This window comes from Monodelphis domestica, chromosome 2 (assembly GCF_027887165.1).
Source record: "Monodelphis domestica isolate mMonDom1 chromosome 2, mMonDom1.pri, whole genome shotgun sequence".
Classification (NCBI taxonomy): domain Eukaryota; kingdom Metazoa; phylum Chordata; class Mammalia; order Didelphimorphia; family Didelphidae; genus Monodelphis; species Monodelphis domestica.
The window spans coordinates 101,881,438-101,908,306 of record NC_077228.1 but is presented as its reverse complement, the minus strand read 5'-3'; the positions used below and the strand labels follow the sequence as shown (position 1 = coordinate 101,908,306).

Below are 26,869 nucleotides of genomic sequence, written 5' to 3'. Positions count from 1 at the left end.
AAAGTCATAGAATGCTAGGCTCAGAGTCAGGAACACTGAGGTTCAAATGCTGCCTTTGATTCTCTCTGTGTTACCAAGGGGGAATCACTCAATCTCTTTGAGTTTCAGTTTCCTCATCAGTAAAGTAGGAAGGATGATGCCTTTAGGGCTTACCTAAAGCTCAGATCATACCAGGAGTATAAAATATTTTGCAAATCTTCAAGTGCTGGGTAAAATTCAGATGTTATTATGATGAGTGGCATTTATTTCGTATGCATTTTACATATACTTATATATGTACATGTCATTTCTTGTGCTAGAATGGAAGCTCCTTAAAGGCAGAAATGGTTTCCTTTTTCTCTTTGTATCCCTAATCCCTAGCACAGCACCTGGCACATGATCAAGACTTCACTTAATAAATTCTTATTGACTGATTAATAATAGTAATGGTAGAGGTATTATCATTCCCTTTTTATAGATAAAGAAACTGATACTCAGACATGGCTCTCTCCTAAAGTCATATGGCTAGCAGGAGATGGAGTCAGAGCAATAGTCTCCAGTCTAGAATTTTTTAAGCTGTTTTAACTTTTCCAGGCTTCAGTTTCCTGATCTACTAAATGAAGGAATGGGAGCAACTAGGTAGAATAATGAATGGAGTGCCAGGACTAGAGTCAAGAGGACTTAGGTTCAAATTTTGCTTCAGACACTTTCTAGCTGTGTGACCCTGGCCAAGTCACTTAACCCTAGTTGCCTAGCCCTTACTGCTCTTCTGTTTTGGAACCAATACTCAGTATCAATTCTAACACAAAAAAGTAAGAATTTAAAAGAAAGAAAATGACAGGAGGTCATCTAGACGGCACAGTGGATAGAATGCCAGGTTTGGAGTTGGGAGGACCTGGGTTCAACTCTGAACTCAGACACTTCCTAGTTGCATGATCCTGGACAAGTCACTTAACCCCCATTGCCTCATCCTTACTGCTCTTCTGTCTTAGAACAAATCTTAATATGGAAAGTAAGGGCTTTAATTAATTAACTAATTAACTAATTAATTAATTAAGGGTTGGCCTAGCCCTAGATGATCTCTGTAGCCTTTTGCAGTTCTAACATTCTATGACTCTGTGTTCAGATAGCACATCTTCTAAAATAGCTATAAAAGCCAAGAAGAAGAGAAAACCAGGCAACAATTCAGACTATTTAATTAGGGTAGACTGGAAATTAATGTACATTCTTCCTTGAAATGTTTCCTGAAGGCTGGTTTGGGGTTTTTTGCAACCTAAAGTTTTGAGTGGTTGATTCTCGATTCATTTTGCTCATAGCCTTAATGTTTATGCACTAATTGTCTAACATTCATTAGTTATACAGACACCATCCTGAGGAGTTCAGCATGGTGTGCCATGATCAAAAGATCATTGCTCTGAGAGTTAGCATGCCCACATTCTATTTCTGCTTCTCTCACTAGCTAGCTGTGGGACCTGGTACAAGTTCCTTTATTCTCTGATGCTCAGATTTCCTCATCTGCAACATGATGGACTCAATCTAGGGGAACTCAAAGTTTTATTCTAGCTCAAAAAGTCAAGCAATTCTATGTAGGTATCTACAAATGAACATGTGACAGATTATTAATGAGGGGTATGTTTAGGGTATATACCTAACATTCAAAATTGATCATATGACTCTTAACCCAGTACATGCTCCCTGATACCACTCTGAGAGAAAAAATACCAGATTGGGAGATTAAGTCTTGGGCAATTATAATATCAACAACAATAATAATAACTAATGTTTAGGACTTATACTGGGTCAGGCACTGTACTAAATGCTTTATAATTATTATCGATTTGATCCTTACAACAATGCTGTGAGGTATGTGCTATTATTAGCTACATTTTCCAGGTGAGGAAAGGAAACTGGAGCAAACAAGATCACACAGCTAGTAAGTATCTGAGGCTGGATTTGGACTCAGGTCTTCCTGATTTCAGATCTGATGCGCTAGCCACTGCACAACATAGCTGTTATGTTTTATCATATGTTCTTAGGAGATAGGCAGGTTAAAAGAATGATGATCTACTATTATACTGCAAGAAATGATGAGCAGGCTATTTAAAAAAATCTTGGAAAGAACTACATGGAATAACAAACAGTGAAATATAGAACCAAGAAAAAAATTATATACAGCTACAGACTTAATACTTGAAGAATAACTTGTGAATGTTTAATTCCAGAGAATGAATTGAAAAATGGAAACACAAAGCACATAATATATATATATATATATATATATGTTTATTGGGTGATATTTCTACTATGATGTGGGGAGGGGAGGAAGAGGCTAAGATAGTTGGAAATAAATTCTATTTATAAAAAAAAGATGATGAACACCATTTTGTATGTCTGGCTCATAGCAGGTGTTCAGTACATGTTTATTTATTGGTTGATTGAAGGGGGATTAGGTACTTGGCTCACATTCCCCTCTATGTAACTAGCAATGTATTCTCAAGGCAGGAAGGGGAAAGAATAGGCAGGGACCCAAAGCATGAGACCAAGGAGCAAGGGCATATCATAGTATCCTATATGTCATTTATAGAACACAGAATCTCTGAGTCAAAAGATACCTCCAAGTTAAACTAGTTCAGTTCCCATAAGAATATAAATACCCTCTACGACATTTCTGAAAAGTGATCAGCCAGCCAGCCTCTTTTCAAAGACCTCCAGTATTGGGAAACACACAATGACCATTCCATTTTCGGAGAAGCTCTAATTATTAGGAAGATTTTCCTTAGGTCCAGTTGAAATTCGCCTCTCCAACTTTTAACCATTATTCTAAGTGTTGTCTTCTAGGTCAAAGAGAATAAAGCCAAATCTCTTTTCTATATAATAGACCTTTTATAAACTCTAATACAGCCACCATGCCTCCTCTAAGTCTTACCTTCTTCAGGTCAAACTTATCTAGTTTCTTCAGTGGATCCTCAATATGGCATGGTCTCCAGTTCCCTCATTATCCTGGTTGCCCTCCTGGGTTCCTCTTTATCTTGTCGATGCCCTTCCTAAAACATGGTATCCATAATTGAATATGATACTCCAGATGTGATATGACTAGGGCACTGTACAGCCCTGTCTCTGGACCCACCTCTCTAAATTTAGCCTGAAATTGTGGCTGCAATCTCACTGTTGTACTTTTAAAGTCCACTGAATCCTTCAAATATATTTCATAGGAACTGTTGACTAGCCATCATTTCTTCATACTGTATCTTTGTAGTTGTTTTTTGAACCCATGTAAAACTTTATTTTTATCTTTATTACATTTTAAGTTATTCAACTTGGTTTATTGCACCATCCAGCTGAAATCCTTTTTGGCTCTTATTAAGTCATCTAAAGTATTCTCCGTGCTGTGTCACCTGAAAAGCATTTAACAATGCTTTCTGTTGAAATTATAAATGTAACCTAAATTCTTCCAGTTAAATTTCAAATGCTTTATTTTTCTTTCATTAAGGAAAAAGGAAACTAGCAAGTGATTATTTATTCTCTTTATATATTCCCTCTACTTTTAGAATTCTGTGATTCTGAGAGGAAATCAAAAGACCAACATCCCAGGGGTTTAGACATTAGAGGGTTAGACTGACAATAGGATCATAGATTTGGAACCAAGAAGGACCTTCAAAACTATCCCAGAAATTATTTATTTATCCCAAATCTTTGTAAACTTCTTTTTTTGGAGGGGAGGTCCTCATATGTGACTTTATTTGTGTAGAAATTTACTAATATAGAAACTCCTTCCCCCACTTTTTTTAAACCCTTACCTTCCATCTTAGAATCAATACTGTATATTGGTTCCATGGCAGAAGAGTGGTAAGGGCTAGGTAATGGGGGTTAAGTGACTTGACCAGGGTCACAATGCTAGGAAGTGTCTGAGGTCACATATAAGTCCAGAACTTCCTGTCTCCAGGCATGGCTCTCTATCTATTGGTGGCCAGCTAGATGCTCTCTCCTTACTTGCATTTTAAATTGAGGTCTTAAGAGAGTTGTCCATTGGCACTGAGAAGTTTTGATCTCAGAACAAGTATATTTTAAAAGACAGGCTCTTAATTCAGGTCTTGACTCTAAGGCTGACCATCTACTCTGCAATATGGCTTCTCAGCTGCCTGTCTAATATCCATATACTTCTAGTTGACTTTTATGTACATAAAACTTTTTGAGAATTTTCTGAAATTTTGACTGTGAAGAACAAAATTTTGTGGGCTTATGCCTATTTTCAAGAAAACTGTAACACCTGAAATTGTTTATACTTATACTTGACTATATAATGGATTAAGTTGGAATCTGTTAAAAATTAGTTAGTCCAAGTTAGCTTTGTTTTCTGATTGCCAACTCTAAATTTGACAATGATGTTTACCTTCATATTTATACACAGTTTATATTGAGAGATCTTCCAGGTATGCTCAGAAATTTAGAGAGAAAAAAGGGTTAAATAAATATTTCCTCCTGGGGCAATTTCTGGGATGGAAGGTGTAGGTAGGAATGTGCCTTTCCCTCAGTCCTTTAACTTTACGTCTATAATTTTAAGCTTGCCCACAGCAGGCAAAATTACACTAGAATTTGGAAACATTTTTTGATTTGGATTCTATTCAGATTTCACTTGGTAGGATTGAATATGCCAAAAAGTAAGGTAAGTGAGAATTACAGGAAAGATTTTCATTTGAGTTTGCTCCCATGTGAGTGTATTTCATCTTATTTGTATACATATCACAGCATATACATATAGGAATATGGTTAAAATTCTGCATTTTCATTATCATGGTGAATTGTAGGGTAAGAATCAGTAGGTTTTGGAATCAGAGGACTTGAGTTCAAATCCTGTTTCTTTCCTGTCATGAATCACTACATTGACTTTGAGCAAGGCAATTTTAGGATTTCTCTTGTTGCTTATAAAATGATGGGAATAGAATAACTAGCCTCTTAGGTACTTGGAATAAATAGGGGGCAGCTAAGTGACACAGTGGATAGAGCACTGAGTCTGGAGTCAGGATTTCTGAGTTAAAATTCAGTCTCAGACACTTACTTGCTATGTGACTCTGGGTAAGTCACTTGACCTCTTTTTGCTTCAATTCTTCATGTGTAAAATGATGACACACTAGAGAAGGAAATGGCCAACCACTGTAGTATTTTTGCCAAGAAAACTCCATGAATAAAGTCCATGGGTCACAGTGTCAGAAATGACTGAACAACTGAACAACAAGGTTTCTGGCAGTTCTAAATCTATGATCCTAGGGAATTGATTAAGGCAAAAAGAAATGGCTTATTTAGGCTCCCGTAGCTAGGAAATTGCAGAAACATAATGAAAACTCTGTCATCCCCCCCCTCTCCATTTCATACTCTATTCATTATACCATATTGCTTCATGTCTGTGTATATAATCACACACATCCACATTCATACTCCTCCCTCCCTCTGAGGTATATTATTTAAAAATTTTCATTACGAAGTTAACTTTATTATAAAAAGGATGTCATTGAAGAAAGCTATGCTAGAAAAAAGATCACATGGGAAGATAACCACGGATAGCCTGAGTACTTCAATGATATGTTTGCAATATGAGAAGACTAGAAGGAATGGTTGAGACCCCTGTGGCAAACCAATGGGAAGATCATAATATCTAGAAATGGAAGAGACCTTAGAGGCCATTGGGTCCAACTCCTTTATTTTACAAATGAGAAAACCTCAGACAGAGAGTGTTTAAGGGACTTGGTCAAGGTAACATTTGTCCAGCCATTTCAGGTGTGTAACTTCATGACTCAAAGAGGGATTTTCTTGGCAAAGATAGTGGAAAGGTTTGTCATTTCCTTTTCAAGCTCATTTTACAGATGAATAAACTGAGACAAACAGGGTTAAGTGCTTTGCTCATGGTCTCATAGCTTATAAATTGTCTGAGGCTAAATTTGAATTCAGGAAGATGAGTCTTCCTGACTCCTGGTCAGGAGCTCCATCCATCGCTCTATCTAGCTTTCCCATATGGGAAGTGCTATATAATAATAACTATTATTATTATTATTATTATTATTATTGTTACTTAATCTATTAGAGGGTCAGTTTCATTATCTGTAAAATAGGAACAATTACAGCATCTAATAAATTTAGAGATTTAATAGTGCTTTATGATCCTTAAAGCGTTGCATATGTGTCAGCTATTATTATTGTTGTCATTGTCACTTATTTTTAAACTAAGAAGGAATTATACAACACATGGAATTTGGAATTTGTTGTAAATAATAATAATAATAATAATAATAATACTAAAAGCTGGCATTTATGTAATGTTCTAAGATTGCCAAAATGCTTCACATGCAATATCTCATTTGTTCCTTAAGACAATCCTATAAGGTAAGAGTCGTTATTATCCTCATGGTAGAGATGAAGAACCTGGATCTTAGAACCTGTGACTCACTCATAGCTCCATGGCTAGTAAGTATGACAGCCCAGGAATTGAATATGTCTTTCTCACTCCAAGTCCAACACGAGAGCCATTATGGCGTCTGTCACTTGGTTTTAACCATTCATCATTTCTTAGCACATCTGTAGATGCCTTTTCTATTCTACAAACTTTAAAGTTAAAGCATAAGACACAATGCCATCTCTTCTGTTTAGCTTTTAAAGCCCTTCGCAATCTGGGTCCAACCTACCTTTCCAGCCTCATTGGACATTGCTCCCTCCTCACACCCTGGTGGGCTGACCAAACTAACTTTCCCCTCTGTTCTTCACACAAATCACTCCTTTGTCTCTCCATGCCCTTGCACTTGTTGTCCTCCATGCCTGGAATGGACTCCTTTCTCACCTCTGCCTCAAAGAATCCCTCTCTTCCTCCACAATCAGCACTTTCTACATGAAACCTTTCCTGACTCCCTCAGTTGCTCCCTCCAAACTGTTGTATTTATTTATTCTTTCTAAACTTAGATATGCGCTCCTTATCCCCTCCTGTTTGGGTGCAACATCTTTGCAAGGAGGGCTTTTAAAATTCTTTATATTCATATTGCCAGTGGCCAACCTAATGCTTGACACTTAGTAAGTGCTTAATAGATGATTGCTGATTGATATTATTTATCGTTTTCCCACTTTGATTAGTTGTCCAGATTTAATGTAAATAGGAAGTTAATGCATCTTTTTCAACAATTAATTAATTAATTTTTTGACGTGTTTAATATTTAGAGTAAGGGTTCTTAATCCATGGATATATTTTATGGGGTCCATGAATTTGGACAGGAATTTTTTTTACATTTTTATTTTCATCGATATTTAACTGAAATTTAGCATTTCCTTTAGTAATTTAAAACATTATTCTGGGGGCACCTAGATGATTCAGTGGGTTGAAAGCCAGGCCTAGAGATGGGAGTCCTGGGTTTGAATGTGACCTCAGATACTTTCTAGCTATATGACCCTGGACAAGTCATTTAACCCCCATTGCCTAGCCCTTACTGCTCTTCTGCCTTGGAACCAATACATAGTACTGATTCTAAGATGGAAGGTAAGGGTTTAAAAAATTAAAAACAAAACAAAACAAAACAAACAAACACATTAGTCTGAGAATGAGTATGTAGGCTTAACCAGACTGCCAAAGGGCTCCAAGATATGCAAAAAGTTAGGAGCACCTGACTTAGGGTCAGTGTGGTATATAGGATTTGAAGTCAGAGGACCTAGATTTGATCCTATCCCTCTGTTGCTTATGTGACTGTATTACCTGAGACCAAGTTGTCTCCATTCTCTGGATTTTAGTTTCCTCATCTATAAAACAAAGGGGGTGGACTTTACCACTAAGGTCTCTCCCAGTTCTAAATCGATGGCTCATTTCTTTTGTGGAACAAAATGACCCCCAATTCCTCTATTTTTATCTTGAGTAGAAATTATTTTTAACTATCTTCTTGATCCTTGGCCTCTGGCATTTGACAGTTTCTTTTTTTTTTTTTGGTAGAAATCTGTTCCCTCTTCCATATCACAAACCTTTGCACAAATTTGTTTCACTTAAATCCAGTTCACACACACGTCATCACCTATGATGTCATTGGTTTTCTTTGAAAGGATGAGCAACAACAACTTTTATTATATTTGGTTTGGTTTCAGTTTGACTTCAGGTTTCTAGGCTCCTATTCTCAAAACCTAGGCATCATCATTGGCTTCTTCCTTTCCTTCTCCCCTCTCATTCAAACAGCTGAGAAATCTCCTGGTTTCTGTCTTTACCTTTCCAAAGCTTCTAGTCAAATTCCTTCTAATCTCTACAAAGGCAACAGTAGTCTAATTTTCACTTCCAAACCACCCTCCTAATGCACTCTTCAATACACTTCAAGCTTCATCTTCCTTATGTTCAAACCTGAGCCTGTCAATCTAGTGTTGGGAAACCCTTAGCTGGTTTTCTCCCCAGCTTCAAGAAAGATTTCCTCCTCTCCAAATATAGCCCAGATTCCTGAACTATTCATTCAAAATCCTCCAAAATTATACCATCTTATGGTAGCCATCTTGGGCAAATGAAAGCTATCTTCAAGAATCTGAAGAACCCATACATTGAAGAGAGACTAGACTTGTGCTGCTTGGCTTCAAAGGGCAGAATTAGGAGTGATGAGGAGAAGGTTGAGAGAGACAAATTTGAGCTCAAGCTATGGAAACACTTCTTAACAATTAGAACTATCCAATACAGAATTGAGTTTTCTTGGCAGGTAGTGGAATCCCTATGGTGGAATGTCTTCATATGAAGGCTAACCACTTATTTGTGATATCGAATTTAATATCACAATATAATAAAAATATTGCCTCTAGATGACCTCAGATCTCCCATTATATGATATCTTTCCAATCTCACTTCAAATTCGTCTCCCAACTCCAGGTATCATGTGGTTCATTGAAGCTAGCCTACTTATTGTATGATATACACTGTTTCCCTTTCCCTATCTCCATGCCTCTTCTTATGCCTTTTCCTATTCCTGGGATGCTTTCCTTCTGATCTTCACCTGCCAATATCCTACTAGTCAATCATGATCCAGTTTAAATTTCATCTCACTCTGAAATGCGCCTTCTTCATTTGCAATGACTCAGTAGTCAAGATAGTATGCTGTACTTCTCCTATGTGTTTTTCAGATTCTTTTTTATATTAGGGGCAACATGGCATAATAGATGGGTTTTTTGGGTGAGAGTCAGAAATACATACTTTCTAGTTGAGTGATCTTGGGCAGCTCACTTAGTCTATTTGTGCTTTAGTTTTATAATCTATGAAATGAAATTGTTGGAATTGATGACCTCTAAGTTCTCTTTTGGATCTAAATTTGTGATCCTATAATTTAAGTTAATTGTGTATTTGCTATCTATTTTCTACTTGATTGTAAATTTATTGAGCACAGGGGTTATTTCTTATTAGTTTTTATCTCCTTTATTGTCTAGCAGAACATAGGAAGTATCTAATAGATATTTGAGGAATTTATTTTAGATCTAAAGAAGGAAGTTTGTTTTAATTTCAGCCAAGCACCTGAAAAGTTTAACAAGTCGATTAACATTTATTAAATGCCTATGATATGTATGCACTGTGCTAAGTGCTGGACTGCAGAGAAAGGCAACCCCCCCCCCCCTCAAATGTTCCTGCTCTCAAGTGCCTCCCCACAGTCATTAGACAGTGGGGGGAGACAAAGTAAAAAGAGATATGGACAAATGATGGAAATGGAGATAATCACAGAGGATAGGGACTAGCATTAAGGGGGGATCGGGAAAGGCTTTTGGTGGAAGTTGAGATTTTAGCTGGGTTCAAAGGAAGTCAAGGAAGAAAGGACGTGGAAATAAGGAAGGAGAGAATGTCAAGCCAGTGAGAATAGAGAATCTTGTTTGAAGAATAGCAGAAACTAAAATCATAAGATTGTAAATGGATGGGTATAAGGTGTAGGAAGATCGGAAAGGTAAGAAAGGGCCAGTGTCTGGAGGACTTTAAAGGCCAAACTAAGGATTTTATATTTGATCACGGAGGTAATAGGAAGCCACTGAAGCTTATTGAGTAGGGTGGTGATATGCCATGTTTGTGCTCCGGGAAGATCAATATGGCAGCTGAATGCAGTTCACTTAGGCAGTCATCTTGTCTTCAGGTAGAGTGATTTCTTAGCAGGCACATTTTAAACACTTGGTACTCAGGGCACTTAGAATACATTCAATGTCCTTATGATGTAGGTTTCATCACAGAGTGGCATGATTTGAGATATTGTAGTTCTAAACTGGGCAAGTCTGCTCTGTAGAAGCTCCCGTTGACAGGAATTCACCCTATCTGTGTAACATGGATATGTTGCTTGGAGATAATGAAATTATTTCCTTCCTCCACCAACTGTAGTTACTCCTATCCTTGTGATTCATTTTGGCTTTTGTTGGTGGCAGACAACAGGGCAGATTCACTATAATGTTTTAGCCTGCTTTGGAGCCATTGATTTTAGGGAGCCAATGTAAAATGAAAATCTTTTCATTTCCTAAGTTATCAATGGGGTTGCTCCAGGTAGGTTATTAAATATTTAGGGACAGTCTATAGGCAGTTTAATTTGAACTTTAAAAAACTCCATCAAGTATATAGCTTATATCGTTGTTCAGTATTGCATTCCCCAGCACTATCTTGAGAAACTGGATAGTTTGTGATGAGGGAACCATTCTTAGGCCAGCCAAACACACTGTCACATATCTGAGGAGGCAGAGCCACATCCATTTTTACTGAGTTAACTTTAAGGCTTCCAAGGACTTCATCCTATCGGGGATTTTTAGAAGTTCTTAAAATTTAAATGCAAAATATCACTGAAGATGTCTATTCTTTCCCTGCTTTTTGATTATGACTTGATAAATATATTTCATTTCTAGATTCCATTCAAAGCAGCCCACATATTGAAAAATCTGTCTTTCCTCATTCAAATGCAGGAAAATAAGCATTTTCTTCATGGGCACTTGTCATGTGGTTAATTTCCACTTCACTCTCATGGTCATGATGGTGCTGTCCTTAGTGGTGAATTTCTGGGTATGCATTTCCCCCCACCCTTTGCTCTGAGAAACATGTTGTGATAATTAAATAGTTCATTTGCTAACATTCTAATTTGAAGAGCCTAACACCTGCAAGTCAGAAACTATGAGTATCTCTTCAGGAGTCGGGAGAGCTGAACTCAGCAATTCTCCACATGTGTGGATATAACCCGTACTCTAATTCCATATCATAGCCTCTTTAAGGCGAGAACAACTTCAGGGCTTGTTGATTTCCCTACTAAATCAGGGATCCAACACTGCAGACTACACAGAAGCTCCCTATAAAGTTTTACATTGATTTACAAGCAAAGAAAAAGCTCATTAAAAAAAAAAAAGCACTCGTTCTGTTTTTCAGTTTCATAATTTCTATTCACTAGTATCTTAGCTCGTAAGTGAATGTTTTTACTCTGCTTTCCTTGCCTTTTATTTTCCTCTAAAATGAATCAAAAGCATTTTTATTGCAAAACTATTTGGGATATTTTACCACTCATTTGCCAATGCCTTAACCAAATTTTGGCTGAAACCACTATTTACTTTTGCTCTAAAAGCTCTCTCTCTCTCTCTCTCTCTCTCTCTCTCTCTCTCTCTCTCTCTCTCTCTCTCTCTCTCTCTCTCTCTGTATGTGTGTACATAAACAAAACAGAATGATTATGCTGTATCTGAACTGTCAGCCTGGTGACCTAAAACAGTTAATGTATCTCTATAAATATCAGAATAATTTAGGCACTGGGGGAAATCTAGCTGAATATTTTCAACAGGACAATGTGTGAGTTTACAAAAGGTCTACTCCCCATCCCTGTTTCCAAATAATAAAAAAATGAAAAAATTATGTAACATGAATCAGAGCACTCAATGGAAAGATTAAAGTGATGCAAACCAAAACTGGCTCATAGTAAATGTGAACATTTTCAAATGAAATTCAGTTATTCAGTTAATTTAAAATACCATTGAAGTGAGATGAATTTCTTTAAATATTTTATCACTGAGTCGTTATAATGTTCCTTCTACAGATATTGCTACATCACCATCTAATTACTGATAAAATATACCAGAATTAAAAAACAAACTCAACAACCCAGAAATCATGCCAGATACAAACTTGGGTTAATTTGTGAGATAACATGTTCCTTGAAAGAATTTTTTAAAACCTTTATATATGGAGAAAAGAGACAGCCTCAAAAATTGAGATTTCTTTATATTTTGTGGTTAATTCATTAAATGGAATCTTATATAGAATCTTTGAACAATACATTTGATCAGTAAAACTCTTTTCTCATAAAAAAAAAACATTTCTATTTGCTTTGCTTTATCATAGTTTCCAAACTATGAAACTCTTACCACTTTTTTTTTTAAACACTGACTACATGTGAAAAATTAACTCTGGTTATATTATTTCAAACTATTCCTTTTATTAGCAACAGTTGTGTAGTACTGTCAAGGAGAATTTAAGAAATTAAAAGACCCAATTTGGGAAGCAGGCACATCTGTTTTACTTTGCAGTTGAAACATTTCATTATTGTTTTATTTCACCATATATGAATTCACAGCTATCCTCTAACTGAAAACTAAAGAAAAAACACATGTTGGTAAATCTGATTTCTGCATATTTTTTCTTTCAAGGGAAGTCTCCTCCCTCAGCTGTCTGCCAATAAGTAATAAATGCATTTGGCAAAAAGTTTATTTAAGTTGGCTTTATTAAGCTAACAAAATGCAAAAATCAAGCAAGGGACAGGCAGAAAAATATGTTCCTTTGAAGTCAATAAAAATCCATCTCCTTAATCCTTTATTTAAAAAAAAATCCTGACAATGGTGATTTTTTTGACTGATTTACTGAAGACCTTGATTTAGGCAATGTGAATAGCATAGGTATATCTTGCCAAAGCTCTTCCTATATTAACAATAAAAACAGCACCAAATAGAGATAGATATGCTTCTTTTCTTGCAAGTTTCATGACAAAAATTATTCATCTATTATGCGTGCAAGTGTTCACATATCTATGGATGTTGTCCTCTGCTAACTAGTTAGCTGTTGATACAGCTTTGCAAAGTAGGCTTTTCTTTTCTATCTCCCTCTTAGAAAGGCAGCATGGTGTAATAGTATTGGTCTGGCCTTGGAGTCAAGACTTGCCTCTGACATATATTAACTGTGGGACAAGGGCAGCAACTTAAGTTCTCATTGCCCCAGGCAACTCTCTAAATTACATATGAGTTGCCAATCTAATCTTGCAAAAGAGGAGGGAGCTGCCATATTGGGAGTTTCCTATGTCAATAACAATGCACATTTTGCCCCCTTCTCCAACTGAGCCCTTCCCAGATCACAGATCTAGACTTGGATCCAAACTGGAAACAGAGTGTTAAAACAAGGTGAAACCTTCCTTTTTCCAGAAAGATACTGAAACTTCGAACTTCTAACTCTTATCCCAGACCATGCTTCTTTCCTTAAGAGTCCACAATAATCTTTCTACTTGTGGGGAAAAATTTCAAGGCTTTATCCTAATGTCTCTTGACAATATATCCATCAAAGCCATGTGAATGTAAGCTCCTTGAGGACAGAGATGTCCTCTTTTTAAATTTTTTTTATTTTTAAATATTTTTCCATGTTTATATGATTAATTTCCTTTCCCTCCCCCTTTCCCTCTCCCGTCCCAGAGCCGACAAGGATTTCCACTGGGTTGTACAAATGTTATCACTTGATATCTATTTCCATATTATTCATTTTTGCTATAGAGAAATTTTTTAAAGCCTAAACCCCAAATCACATACCAATGTATATGTGTGATTAGTGCTGGACAGAGACTTCTGATTTTGTTTTTGTAACCCTAGATTCTAGCACAGTACCATGTATGTAGAAGGTGAGTAATATCTGTTGAATTGAATTGATATTCAAAGTGATTATTGATCATGTAAAATATTTATGTAAATAAAAATTTGAAAAAAAATTATGGGAAAAAGTTTCTCTCTTTTTTTTGGAAGTATAATAATCTTTCCCCCCAAGCTACCATCCAAACTAGGAAAATACTACATATCTGGTTCAAAATATATAGAATGAGATTCCTTACCTAAACTAAAGAGCACCAAGAATTTCAGACATACAAACTCTCGTAGATCAAACTGCAGAGAACGAAGCTTGGCCACTAGTTCCTGGGCATGGCTCATCAGGTTGTTGAGGGTGGCTCCGGCTTGCGATGCAATTACAGAATAATCCACCTGCAAAAGTGGATCAGATTTGAGTGTGTCATACAAATCAGAAAAGGGCCATCCAAGTGCCAAAGAAAACAATTTCACCAAATAGAAGCAATAATGGCAATGTTTTTCCATAGAATGAGTTTGATTCCATGGAGTATAATTATACCTTGTGCTCCACTCCTTTGAAGTATCAATTTTACTCCAGTAAAGGTAGGGAATTATATGTTGAAATATACCTATGTAGATATATATCATTCTCTCTCTATATATATTATCAGTCTAAAATTCTTAGTAACTGTGGTTAAATATTACTCTGGGACAAGGAAGGAAAATATTTTAAGGTAATTTGTTTGGTTAGTTCCATGATTATTTGGGGGAAAAAACTGAAACCCACAAAATTGTGTAAAGTTACCAAAAGGATATTTTTAGGGTGATGTTTTTGCAGTATTCTTCCAAGATAGTAATGACCTTATTTTTAAGAAATGCTTTTCTTTGCCTCGAAAATGCTTCCCTGATTCATTAGAAAAGAAAAAAAAAACATTCTCTGTGAGGCACCAATTTTATATTATTCATGGGAACATTGGAGCTTCAATTTATAATAATAAGTTAAGATGTTTGGATGGATGTCAAGAATAGTATTGGCCTTACTGCTCGATTATACCATAATGGGAAAGCCCAGTTGGTACCTGAATCTCCCATCCTCCTTCTCTCGGAGAGCTCTCAGGCAACGGGCTACTCTTTCAGGTGCATTTAATATTTGCAGCAGCAGCAAATTTGTCTGGGAGGCAAGTCCTCATCTGCCACTCACCAAGAGCAGACTGTATTAAATTTTTATATTTATTGACATTTCATTACCATAATTGACTGCTCTTGGTTCTCTCGTAGAAGGCACAGGGCTGCCTCCTAAGCAGGAGAACTGGTCCCTTGAGTAGGATTTGCAATTAAAAACAAGGCAGAATGGATTTTTTTTTATTGTGTAAATATGATGAGTTGAATTTTCAGCTTTAACTAGAGAATACCAAGTGTACAAGAAACCTTTTTCAAGAGTGAGAAAAATTATGAGTCAGTGGAAAGACGACCCCCAAAGGTGTCAATCAGTTTATATAAAGTCAACTGTGCATGAAAAAGCCTCAGTTAATGTCTACTCTGGCAAGGCTTTCCCATTAAGCACATTGCTGTCCTTTTTACTTTGTTGGTGGGCTGATAGTTGTCCTTACAATTCAAATCTTCAAAGCCCTCAGAAATGCTCTGCTTCAGAATGTGAGACTGGAAATGGTCAGAACACTTGTGACTCAGATGCCAAGCTGAAAACAGAGCTGGCAAGCTGTTAGGATGTGATGAGTATGTTGTGATTTCCATTGTTATTATTATTCCAATGCTTGAGGCACATGCAGGGCTACACCAACCAGGAAGGCAGAATCTCTACTTATCCTTAAATGTCAGTTAGGGAGCTGTTCATTACAGACAGGTGAAGGTCCTACTGGCATCTGGGGGAGTCCTTGTCATGTCTGTATTCTGCCTGGGATCTGAATTCTAATTTAAAAAGTACATGGGCCAATTTGTTCCACGTAAAGAAAGACCAGAGTAGAAGAGATTCCCCTAGAAATACTTCACAAACAAATAATTATTGACTGAGATCACTGTCTGAGAGCTTGCCCAGAAGAAGAATATAGGAGATTAGCTATCACCTGGGCTTTCCCATTATGGTAGAATGGAGTCCAGGATCAGTTAGGAACGAGGAGAGCCATTGGACCTCTATTATGAATTTTAACTTAAAACAAAACAGTAGACACATTTGTATCATAAATTATAGCTCACAGCTCTTGAAAACTACTGCTGACTCTTTAAGACATTAATTGATTTCTAAATTATGAGAATGGTCTTGCTTTCTTCATCATGATACAGTTTTAAAAATAACACAAAACTTAATGCTATTATCACTGCCGCTTGGAAAGCACATTAGATTTTCCTTATAGGCATGCAAATAAATAGACAAACTACTTCAGAATGCCTTTCAGGCAACTGGGTAACATCATGACAGAGTGCTGGACTTGGGGTCAGGAAGAATTGAATTTGAATCTTAGGCATACACTGTAATGCCTTGGGTAAGCCACTTAACCTTTCTAAGTCTCAATTTCCCCATCTGTAAAATGAGGCTAATTATATTATCTGTCTCACAGGGTTGTTATGATGTTCCATAGACAGGCATGTTTTGCAAAATCTTAAGAGCTATTGAAATATTAGGAATAGGGACTGGAATTGTGGTTTCATTGATCTAGGATACTTCTGGATGAGGAAATTCCCTCTGCCAATACAAATGCCTTATCTGCTACTTATCCCCTTAGATTAGGAGTTCTTGTCCATTATTTTTTAACTCTTAATTTTGTGTTATTTTTTTTTGCATCATTTCATTTTGGCAATCTGGTGAAGTCTATAGACCATTTCATAGAATAATATTTTAAACACATAAAATAAAATAGGATTACAAAGAAAATCAATTATAACATAGTCATTAAATATATTTTAAAACAAGTTTATGGACACCAGATTAATAACCTCTTAGATAAGGAGAGCTTCAGTGACTGGGTCAGAGGTGGGACTTAAACCCAGGTCTTTGTGGCTTCACAGTGTTTCTTCTATAAATGTTAGCCATTACTATCACTATTGTTTTTGGTTATTGTTCTGAAGCTTATATTTTTGAAAGGATTTGTGTGAGGTTATTATACAATGATGAATTCAAACAATTGTACTTTGAAATATAAGAAATCTTAAAAGACAGTTTCAAATATTTTCTAGAATTTAAACAAATGTAATCAATCAAGCAGTGTTTAAGTGACTACTATGTGCCAAATATTGTACAAATAAAGGGACAGGATAGAAACAGAAAAATGACAGTTTCTGCCCTCAAGGAGGTTATACTCTATAGGAGAAATAGCATGTGTGTCTATATACAAATATGAAATATATGTGAAGTAAATGCCAGGTAATTTTTTGGGGCGAAAGGAGAAAACCACTGGTGGGGAGGGAAGCAGGAAGAGTCTCACATAATATATAGTTTTTGAATTGAGCTTTGAAAGAACTTAGAATGGGACAGCTAGGTAGCACAGTGAATAGAGGACCTGGAATCAGAAGGATCTGGGTTAAATCTGGTCTCAGATACTTCCTACCTGTGTGACCCTGGGCAAATTGCTTAACCCCCATTGTCTAGCCCTTGCTGCTCTTCTGTCTTATAACTGATATTAAGAAAGAAGGTAAGGATTTTAAAATAAGGAAAAGAAAAGAAATTTGATTTTCCGTGAGACTGGAGGAAGAGGCATATATGTATTCCAGACCTGAGGAGTATTATATAAAAAGGTATGGAGATAGGAGATTAAAAATCAGATATAAGGAGCAGCAATTAGAAAAAAACACAAATCAATAATAATAATAATAATAATAATTAATAATAATAATAATAGATAGCTTATCATTATTAGTGGAAACAGTAGTTAGAGTCCTGGAGTCCTGGAGTCAGGAAGGCTCATCTTCCTGAGTTCAAATTTGGCTTCAGATACTTCCTAGGTGTGTGAGCCTAGGCAAGTCACTTAACGCTCATTGCTTAGCCCTTACTGCTCTTCTGTCTTGGAACCAATACACAGGACTAATTCTAAGATGGAAAGTAAGGGTTTAAAAAACTCCCACCTTTTAAAAAATTAAAACAATGGCTTTTCAAAATGACTGTGATAATACGAAATCACAGAATTTGAGGTCTGGAAGGGGCTTCAATGGTCATCCAGTCCATCAGCTGTAATTTAAAAAATTACATAGCTACAATGAAAGCATAACTATTCCTAAACTTGTCAGCATAGCTGAAACACTTTATATTTTATCATAAACATAATTAAATTTTCCTTGTTTGAACTCTGAGAGTTTTTGTTCATTTCAGGGGCAGTTGGCCTTGTCTTTTATGTACTTAGTAAAATTAATTGATTGCTCTCTTATACATGAGGTTTTTGCCACTACAACCTAGAGAGATATTGAATAAATACTTTAAATTGCCATCCCTTTCGGATAAATTTCCATCATGGGGAATAAGAAAGTCATTTTAGCTAAATCATCTTTCCTTCTAAGGAGTGAAATGTTGATGACTTGTACATTATCCAATGTCTGTCACTTTAACATGATACATAATAATAGAGGATAATGAATAAGTTGCCATTAGACCCTTTCCTTAGGATGATGTTACTCAGTTGTTAATTAGCTAAAATATGCAAATATTAAAACTGATAACACTTCAAAGTGCTATAGAGTATTTGCATTGTAGATGAGGTCATGTATTTTGTTAAGTACTTTGTAAAGCTTAAGCCCAGATACATTTTAGTTATTGTTATTATAATTGTTGTTATTTTATATTATTATTGTTGTGGCTATCTAATTCTCATCTTTTTGATGGACTTTAGATAGAAATAATCCTAGTTCATCCCTTTGTACTGCTATTATTATTGTTATCATTAATAATAATTATTATTTGGTAAAAGAAAAGACTTCATCTGGAGAGAAAAGGATTGTTATTTGAAGAGCCTTGATATAGCGATTCTTATTGGATTACATTCACTATTGTAAAATGAATAACATTTTAAATCAGGGAGGAATTTTAGAGGTCATCTACTTAGCTGTTTATCAAATATGAAGATTTTTTTTAATCATCTGGTATGCTTATTTTAACAGAAAATTATGTGAGGAAGAAGTCATTCTTTTACTGTTTATGGAAATGTCTGTTATTTTCACCTTATATGTGTATATGTATGTATATGCATTCAGTATCATATATTTTATATACTATATATTCTAATTATATATTATATGAAATTATATATAACATAGGTAATTATGTGTAATGTGATTATAACAATATAAAGTATTTTGTATTCATTCATTCATGCATGCAATAAGCTTTTATTCAGTATTTACTATGTGCAAGATAGTTCCTGAGGATATAAAGACTCTTTCCCTTCAAAAAGTCTCTGTTCCCATGGAGATCATATTGTTAGAACATCTTTTATAAAACTTTAGTAGTTGATTTTTGGACCACTATTGCCCTGGTAGTGATTGTGTGGCACCCAAATGAGGCATCAGAGAGGATTGGGGTTGGGGTGGGGTGGGGTGGATTTGTAGTCTCTGGAAATCTAAGCTTATTCACTGATTACATTCAGTTTAGCACTGCTTTGCAACAGAGCTAGGGGAGGTGCTGTCCTTTGGATGAGGAAGATGAACTTAATGGGAGGTCCTAAAAAGAGTGAGCTTTGAATGAGGGACAGAAGGAAGAACAGAGGTTAAGTCACAAGACTTTAGGAATGTTGGAGGCTTCCAGGAAGCATTGTGTCAGAGGGGACAACCCTGGAGATGTGACTATCAATCAACCAATTAACATTAAGCATTTATTATGGGCCAGATCCTGTGCTAGGCTGGATATACTAAGACAAAAATGAAAGTTTCTGCCCATAGTTAGCTTATTTTCCACTAGGGAGACAAAACAGATGAAGATAAATGTATTCAAAATATATAGAAATGCATAAAAAGATAAGGGGAGAGGAGGAACTAAGAAATTGGGAAGATCAAGAAAGACCATGTAAAAGATGGTGCTTGGAATGAGTTTGGGGACAAACAAGAGATTATAAGAAGTCAAAGAGAGGAGGAAGTATATTCTAGTCATGGCGAAACAATCTAACCAAAGGAATGACCAGGATAGAAGAAGTATCATATGTGAGTTCTAAGGGAATTGATGAGAAAACTGAAGCCCAGAGAGGTAAAGGAATTTCCCCAAAGTTACACAGATATTAAAAGTCAGAGCTGGGATTTGAATATACAGTAGCTCTTTTGACATATTCTGCAGCATTTTTATCCCATGGAAGATGTAGCATTTTGTGTCTCCCATCCCACAAACTAGCTATCAATAATAACTTTGGGGTAGATACTTAACCAGTTTGAGCTCTGGCTTCATCATTTGTAAAATGAAGGGAGATTGGGCAGGATGATTTGTATGGCCTCTTCCAACTTTGAGTTCCATGATCGCAAGCCCAGCACAGGTTGTGGATTCTTTTAATCATCAGGTGAAAGGCTAAACATATTTTCTCTGTAGTATTCCAGTTTCGTCTCTCATTTTATCCATGGGGATTGTGGACATAGTTTTTAAAAAGATAATCATCTTTTAAAATGCCTCAAGTCCTAAGATCCTAAGATCATGCATTTATAACTAGAAGTTACCCTAGAAGTCATCTGGTCCTTACCTGAGGCCCAGAGAGGTTATAGGTGATTTGCCCAGGACCAGACAGGTCTTTAATGGTGGATGACACTGGAAGTTTTTTTCTGTAACAGTACCTTTTCTGTAACCTAATTCATTAACAATAGTGCAAAGATTCACTGTTCCTGACTCTAGCCTGGCTAACCACTAAAATATTAGCCTCAGACATTCACAATAAAAACAATTTTTGTTTAGATCATGGCAAAAGAAGATGGCTTTTTATAAGGCTGATTTATTGTATAAGGTCTTCATAGTTGGTAGCTTTCCTCAGCCTCAAATGGGGATAATATATGCTTTTCTACTTTGGTTAAGACACAACAATTTTATTTATTGAGGAATGACCTTGGAGTAGCTCACAGAAGGGAACAAAGATCTGATTTCATATTAGCATTAGAACATTCTGTAAAGGGAACTGGTGGGGGGTGGTGGGCGCAGAATCTCGTCTTGTGAAGCCTGAAGTTGGTATTTCTTTTTGAATTACTCATCAAATGAGAACCTGACGTTATAGTTTACCCAATTTTATTTTTGCGCCAAAGCTATATGAATTGTGTTTGGACTGAAGTCTATTAAGTCTACTAAGTATCAAGAAACACATTTAAGACCCCCTGAATGTGCCAAGAAATGTTTAAAGAGCACGGGCAGTTTTTTGTTCTTAATACATATTGTTCCACTAAGACTTTCCTAGCATGTCTCATTGTGGTACAAAGGTAAACTCTGGGCATCCAGAGTTCTCAAATGACTTGCCAGTGAAGCACAAACTGTGACATTCTTCCAAGCCATAGAGACTTCAGATATAGGCTCAATGTTCCCATGTCGTTAAGTCCATACCTAAGGCTCTGGAGGGTCTTATCAAACCAGAAAGCTTTGGGATATACTTGTGATGGACCAATTGCTCTCTAAGAGTCAGTAAATGAATTGCAGAGAGGCTCACTTCTAGAATGCTGCCCACTGGCTGATGATTTTTAAAATTATTTTTTATTTATTTTTAATGATTAAAAAATAGTCATAGCTAGTATTTATAAAGCACTTTAAATTTTACTAAGTACTGCACATCATCTCATTTTATCCTGACAGTGACCATGGGAGGGAGATGTTATTGCTAACCCCATTTTACTAATGAGGAAACTGAGGCAAATAGTGGTTAAATGACTTGCCTACAGTTATATAGCTAGTAAGTAAGTGAGACTAGATTTGATCTCAGGTCTTTTTGACTCTACGTCTAGTGTTTGATTCACTATCTCCTAGATTCCTGGAAGTTTTTAAAATGAGTACCCCCTACCTACCCACCCAGTTGATAGTGTCTTTCTTCAAAAAAATTACTTTGTATTTATGTATATGTTTTACATATATTTTAAAATCCTTTACTATGTACACATTGCCTCCCTCTCTAGCTAGAGTTCTCAATATGAGATTTATGAACTCAATCCTATGTATTTTATTTTATGCATTTAAAAAAAGTTTCCTGAGAAAGAATCCCCATAGGTGGCATATACTGCCACAAAAAAAGACTAAGAACCCCTACCCCTCTAGAACAGTGATGGTGAACCTTTTAGAGATGGACTGCCAGGCCCCACTCCCCAAATTGCATGCTGTGCCAGCCCCTCACCATGATATCATGTACTATGTCCCTCCCTCCACCAACTCCTAGAGGGAGGAAGCACTCTCATTGGACTTCTGGACAGAGGGATGGGTGAAATGAGGAATGTCCTCAGGGTTTATATAGAGAGGGGAGGGAAATGGCTCCAGTGCTTTGCTCCCCTCCAGCTCTGCTGCCTGTGAGTTGTCCACTTTATCTTCTCTGTCCTCCCATTGGGCTGCTGGGCAGTGGGGTGGGTGATGTGAAAAAATATCACCAGGCATGATGGGGAAGGGGAGGGGAGCAGCTCCCCCTGAGTCTCTTTGCCTTTCTAGTAATGAATTCTGGGAGGTGAACACGTGCCCACAGAGAGTGCTCTCTGTGTCATCTTTGGTACCCATGCCATAGGTTCACCATCACTGCTCTAGAATGTAAACTTCTTAAGGACAGAGACTGGTTCTTTTTTTGTCTTTGTATCCCTAAGGTCTAGCACAGTGCCTGAGAACATAGTAGGTACTTAAAAAAATGCTTGTTGATTGAGAGATTGAAGAAGTACTCTGAGTGATAAACTTATGAATCTCTTATATTCTGTCATCTTTAAGATTTAATATGAAGTTCATCTTTTCAAGAAAGTTAAAAAGAATTTCCTTAATTTTTCTAGAATTTATCACAGATCATATGGAAAAATTATATTAAATGAAATATTTGGAATGTATAGCTTGGCTGTCTGTATTTATTTTAATATAAGATAATATTAGGAACAGTATTTTCTTAATACTTTTTCTCTGTCTTAAAGAGGAAAACATATAGACTACAGTTCCTTGACATTGCTCTATTAGAGATACACAGAACTGCCCTGAAATCTTTCTGATTCTGGTGGGGAAAAGCAATGTACATGGAAAATAATATTTTGTAGCATCATTGAATCTGTCCAGAGGAAAAAAGAAGAAGCCAAAGGTACTGAAGAAAAATGTGGGTAAGATGATTTATATAACCATTTTATCCAAGTAAAGGGGATTCTGGGCAATGATGGCTCAAGGTGCCCTAAGGCAAAATGTCTAATCACTGAAGATTTCCAGGCACTAGTATCAGGGAATAGATACACAATGTTCTCCAGTTTGTGAGTAAAAGTATATCCTAATAGATGATAAATAATCTGGTCTCTCTCTTTTTCTTGCTTTAATGATAACAATAGCTGCTATTTGCATAGTGATTTTGCAAAGCACTTAAAAAAAAACAAAAACAAATGCCTTTTATTTTCTGTCTTAGAATCACTACTGTGTATTGGTTCCAAAGTAGAAGAATGGTAAGAGCTAGGCAATGGGGGTTAAGTGACTTGCCCAGCGTCTCATAGCTAGGAAGTGGCTGAGGCCAAATTTAAACCCTGGACCTTCCATCTCCAACTCTGGCTTTCAATTTATTGAGACACCTAGCTGCCCTCTGCAAAGCACTTTTGCATGCTATATCATCTGATCCTCACAACAATCCTTTGAGGTAGATGCTAGTATTACCCCTATTTTATAGTTGAGGAAACTGAAGCAAATAAATTACATGATCTGCCCAGGGCCACACATCACGTAAAAGTGTGAGACAGAATTTGAACTTGGGTCTGCTGGTGCCAAGGGCAGCATTTTATTCATTGTGCCACCTACCTGCCTATTCAATAATAATACTAGTGTAGCACAGATTGATAAAGCACTTTAAGGTTTTCATAATAGTTGAATACAATGACAATTTTGGTGCCTCAGTTCTACTATAAACACCCAGAAATTTCTAGAAGATGATGGGAAGACTTGGAAACATGATTAAAGATGATGGGGCTTCGGGGTCAACAAGCTTGGGCTTAAGTCCCATTTCTATTACTGATTAACCCTATGCCCTAGAAGCAGAGTTCCTGGGCTCACATCCTGCCTCTATTGTCTTGAGTTGTGTGAACTCAGACAAATCACTTCATCTGATCTTGTATCAGTATCTTTCTGAGATTAGACCAGTTGGCCTCTGTAGTTCTTTTCAGCTCCAGATTTATGATTCTATGCTCTTAGGATCACAGGTCAAAATTGCATTGGGCAGGTAGGTGGTACAAATGGTTAGAGTGTCAGTCCTGGAGTCAGGAACACCTGAGTTTCAAATTCAGTCTCAGATACTTACTAGCTCTGTGATCTTGGGCAAGTCCCTTAACCTTGTTTGCCTCAGTTTCATCATCTATAAAATCAGTTGGAGAAGGAAATGGCAAACCTCTGCAGTAACTCTGCCGACAGCACCCCAAATGGATCACAAAGAGTTGGACATGATTAAAATGAATGAACAACACACCACTATTGCATCATTTGTAAAATAGTATTTTCATGATCTCCCTCACAGAACTGGGCTAAGATCCAAATGAAATAATATAATAAAGTGCTCGGAAACTAGAAAATTTCATGTAAGTTATTTTGAGTTAACAATAAGCTACTTCAGTCGAATTTGAAATATCTGAAATGGACATTTCTCCAAATCAATTCAATAATTCAATAAACAATTTATTGAGCTTCTATTATAGTGTGATCTGACTTATTTGATCAAAGAGGGAGGAACCTGGCCCTTGAGTAGAAGTTGCAATGAGGTAGATTTAGGTGTGGTCTAAAGATAAACTTCCTATAACAATCAGAACTACCCCAAAGTGGAATGAGCTTCCTTGGCAAGAAGACATTGGATGATCATTTGTGAGGGCACATTGTAATATGGACTCTTATTTGAATGTGGATTGGACCAAATGGCCACAGAGGCCTCATCTGATTCTCAAATTCTTTGATTCCATGAAAAAATATAGTCATCATTGTGTCAGGGGCATATAGGTGAAGTACCCCATATATCCTTAACTTCTTGAACTCAAAATATCTCTGATTTTTTAACAAGAAAGGGGATGAATGTACAGAGCCATTTTATTTTTGACTGTTGTTTTTAGTCCTGGGTGGGGAAGACAGGAGAGAAGATACAGAGGTAGAGAAGAAAAATATGGGTATTTTTTTTATCCAATTCACTTCATTTAGGAAAATAAGTAATCTAGTTAATAATTTCCCTAAATAATATCTAATCATAGTAAGTTATCACTGTGATGCCTCTAGATTTTCAATTTACAACAAGAGGTTAATAAGTTTCCTTGGGCAAATGTCTTCTTACCTAGTGTATGGTCCAATTATTTTGTGGTGCTGTGTACCCTAGAAAAATATGCTAAAATTGCTTTTATTAAAACTCTTTACCTTTTGTCTTAGAATTGATATTAAGTATCCGTTTAAAGGCAGAAGAGCTTTCTATCTACTTACTTTATCTTTCTTTTAAGGTCAAGGTATCAAGGTCGCTGGGATGGGGGCAACTAGATATCTCAATGGATAGAGAGCCTAACCTGGAGATGGAGGATCCTGGGTTCAAATCTGGTACCAGACACTTCCTGGTTGTGCGACACTGGGCAAGTCACTTGACACCTCATTGCCTAGCCCTTATTGCTCTTCTGTCTTGGAAACAATACATGGCATTGGTTCTAAGACAGAAGACAAGGGTTTGGAAAAAAAAAAAGGTAGCTGGGCTGACTTAGCAGTGGACTAAAAGGAAAAAAATGTGGTACTCTAACAGGAAATCATGGAAGTTTTATTTTGAATTTGAAAGTTGGCTGCTGTCTATGGTATGGCTTGATGGTGTTAACTAGGCAATATGGGAAACTGAAATAATTTATAATTAATTGCTAGCATTTATATAGCACTTTGAGGTTTAAGTAATAGAGTGAAATTCAATCTTTGCTCTTGGTTTTGAAATTTACAGAGATGAGAAGTGCACTCATTCGACTTTATTTTCTTTCGAAACGGTAATTACTTTTGCTGAGGGGCAGCACTTAGAGCTGAAATAAAATGAGAAATATAGTGTATTTCTAAAGAATGGGAATGGGAGTACTTTGAGAGAGATTTACAAGAAGTCCATTTTTATTTCTGAAACTCAAACTGAAATCAAATCAAATTAATTTGCTTGCTGAATCTTGTTCTTTTGGTGCCACTTCCAGTTTAGATGGTCCTATGTGCAGTAACTAGATGGGTATTTTTTGCCAAAGAATTGAATCCTGAATCTAAATGCAATTGCTTTCAGTTCAACAAAAATGTAACCTATGCCTATTAAGTACAGGTTTTGGATTTTAGAGATACAAACACAAAAAAGGGTGAACAAATTTCCTACCCTTGAAGAGCTTAGATTCTACTGTGGGATACCACATGTAAGCAAATTAATGAGTACAAAATATTTTGAGAAGAGAGGCAACACCAATGATTAGGAGGAATGGGAAGGTTTTGTGGAGGAAATGGCCTTGAAGAAAGCTAAGGTTTCTATAAACTAGAGGGGATGACAGGGAACATCCTAAGCCTTGGGGACAGCCTCTATGAAAACATGGAATTGGAGGGTTAGAATGTCTGGTTCAGGGAACAGTAAATAAAGCAGTTTGGCCAATTGGAAGACTAGCTGAGAGGAGTAATAGGAAATAAGGCTTCAACAGTAGAGATTGCAGCCAGATTCTAAAAGGCTCTGAATGTGAAACTGGGAATTTTGTATTTAATCTCAGAAGTAAAGGGGAGCCATTGAAATTTCTTGAGCAGGAGACTTATGTGTTGAGATTATTTTGGGCTGCTTAAAGAATTGATAGAGAAGATAGTTGGGGCAGGGACCTTCATTAGGACATCAGTGCAATAATACAGATGGGAGTTGACAAGGGTGGTAGTCTTGTGAAGAAGGGAAGGGGGTTCAAACTGATTGGATGGGTTGAGAGGCAAATAAATGAAAGGAGATAGTTAAAGTTAACTCTGACATTGCACACCTAGATG

General features: G+C 36.5%; 1 protein-coding gene across 5 annotated transcripts in view; it reads right to left on the bottom strand.

Moving 5' to 3' along the window:
• NR5A2 (nuclear receptor subfamily 5 group A member 2) overlaps nucleotides 1-26,869 on the bottom strand; it is a 174,331-nt gene that overhangs the window by 51,101 nt on the left and 96,361 nt on the right. For all 5 annotated transcript variants that reach the window (XM_056815692.1, XM_007481028.3, XM_001377396.5 and 2 more), the window contains one exon: nucleotides 14,049-14,196. In XM_056815692.1, coding sequence (XP_056671670.1) covers nucleotides 14,049-14,196 — 148 coding nt within the window. The remainder of the gene's footprint in view (nucleotides 1-14,048; nucleotides 14,197-26,869) is intronic.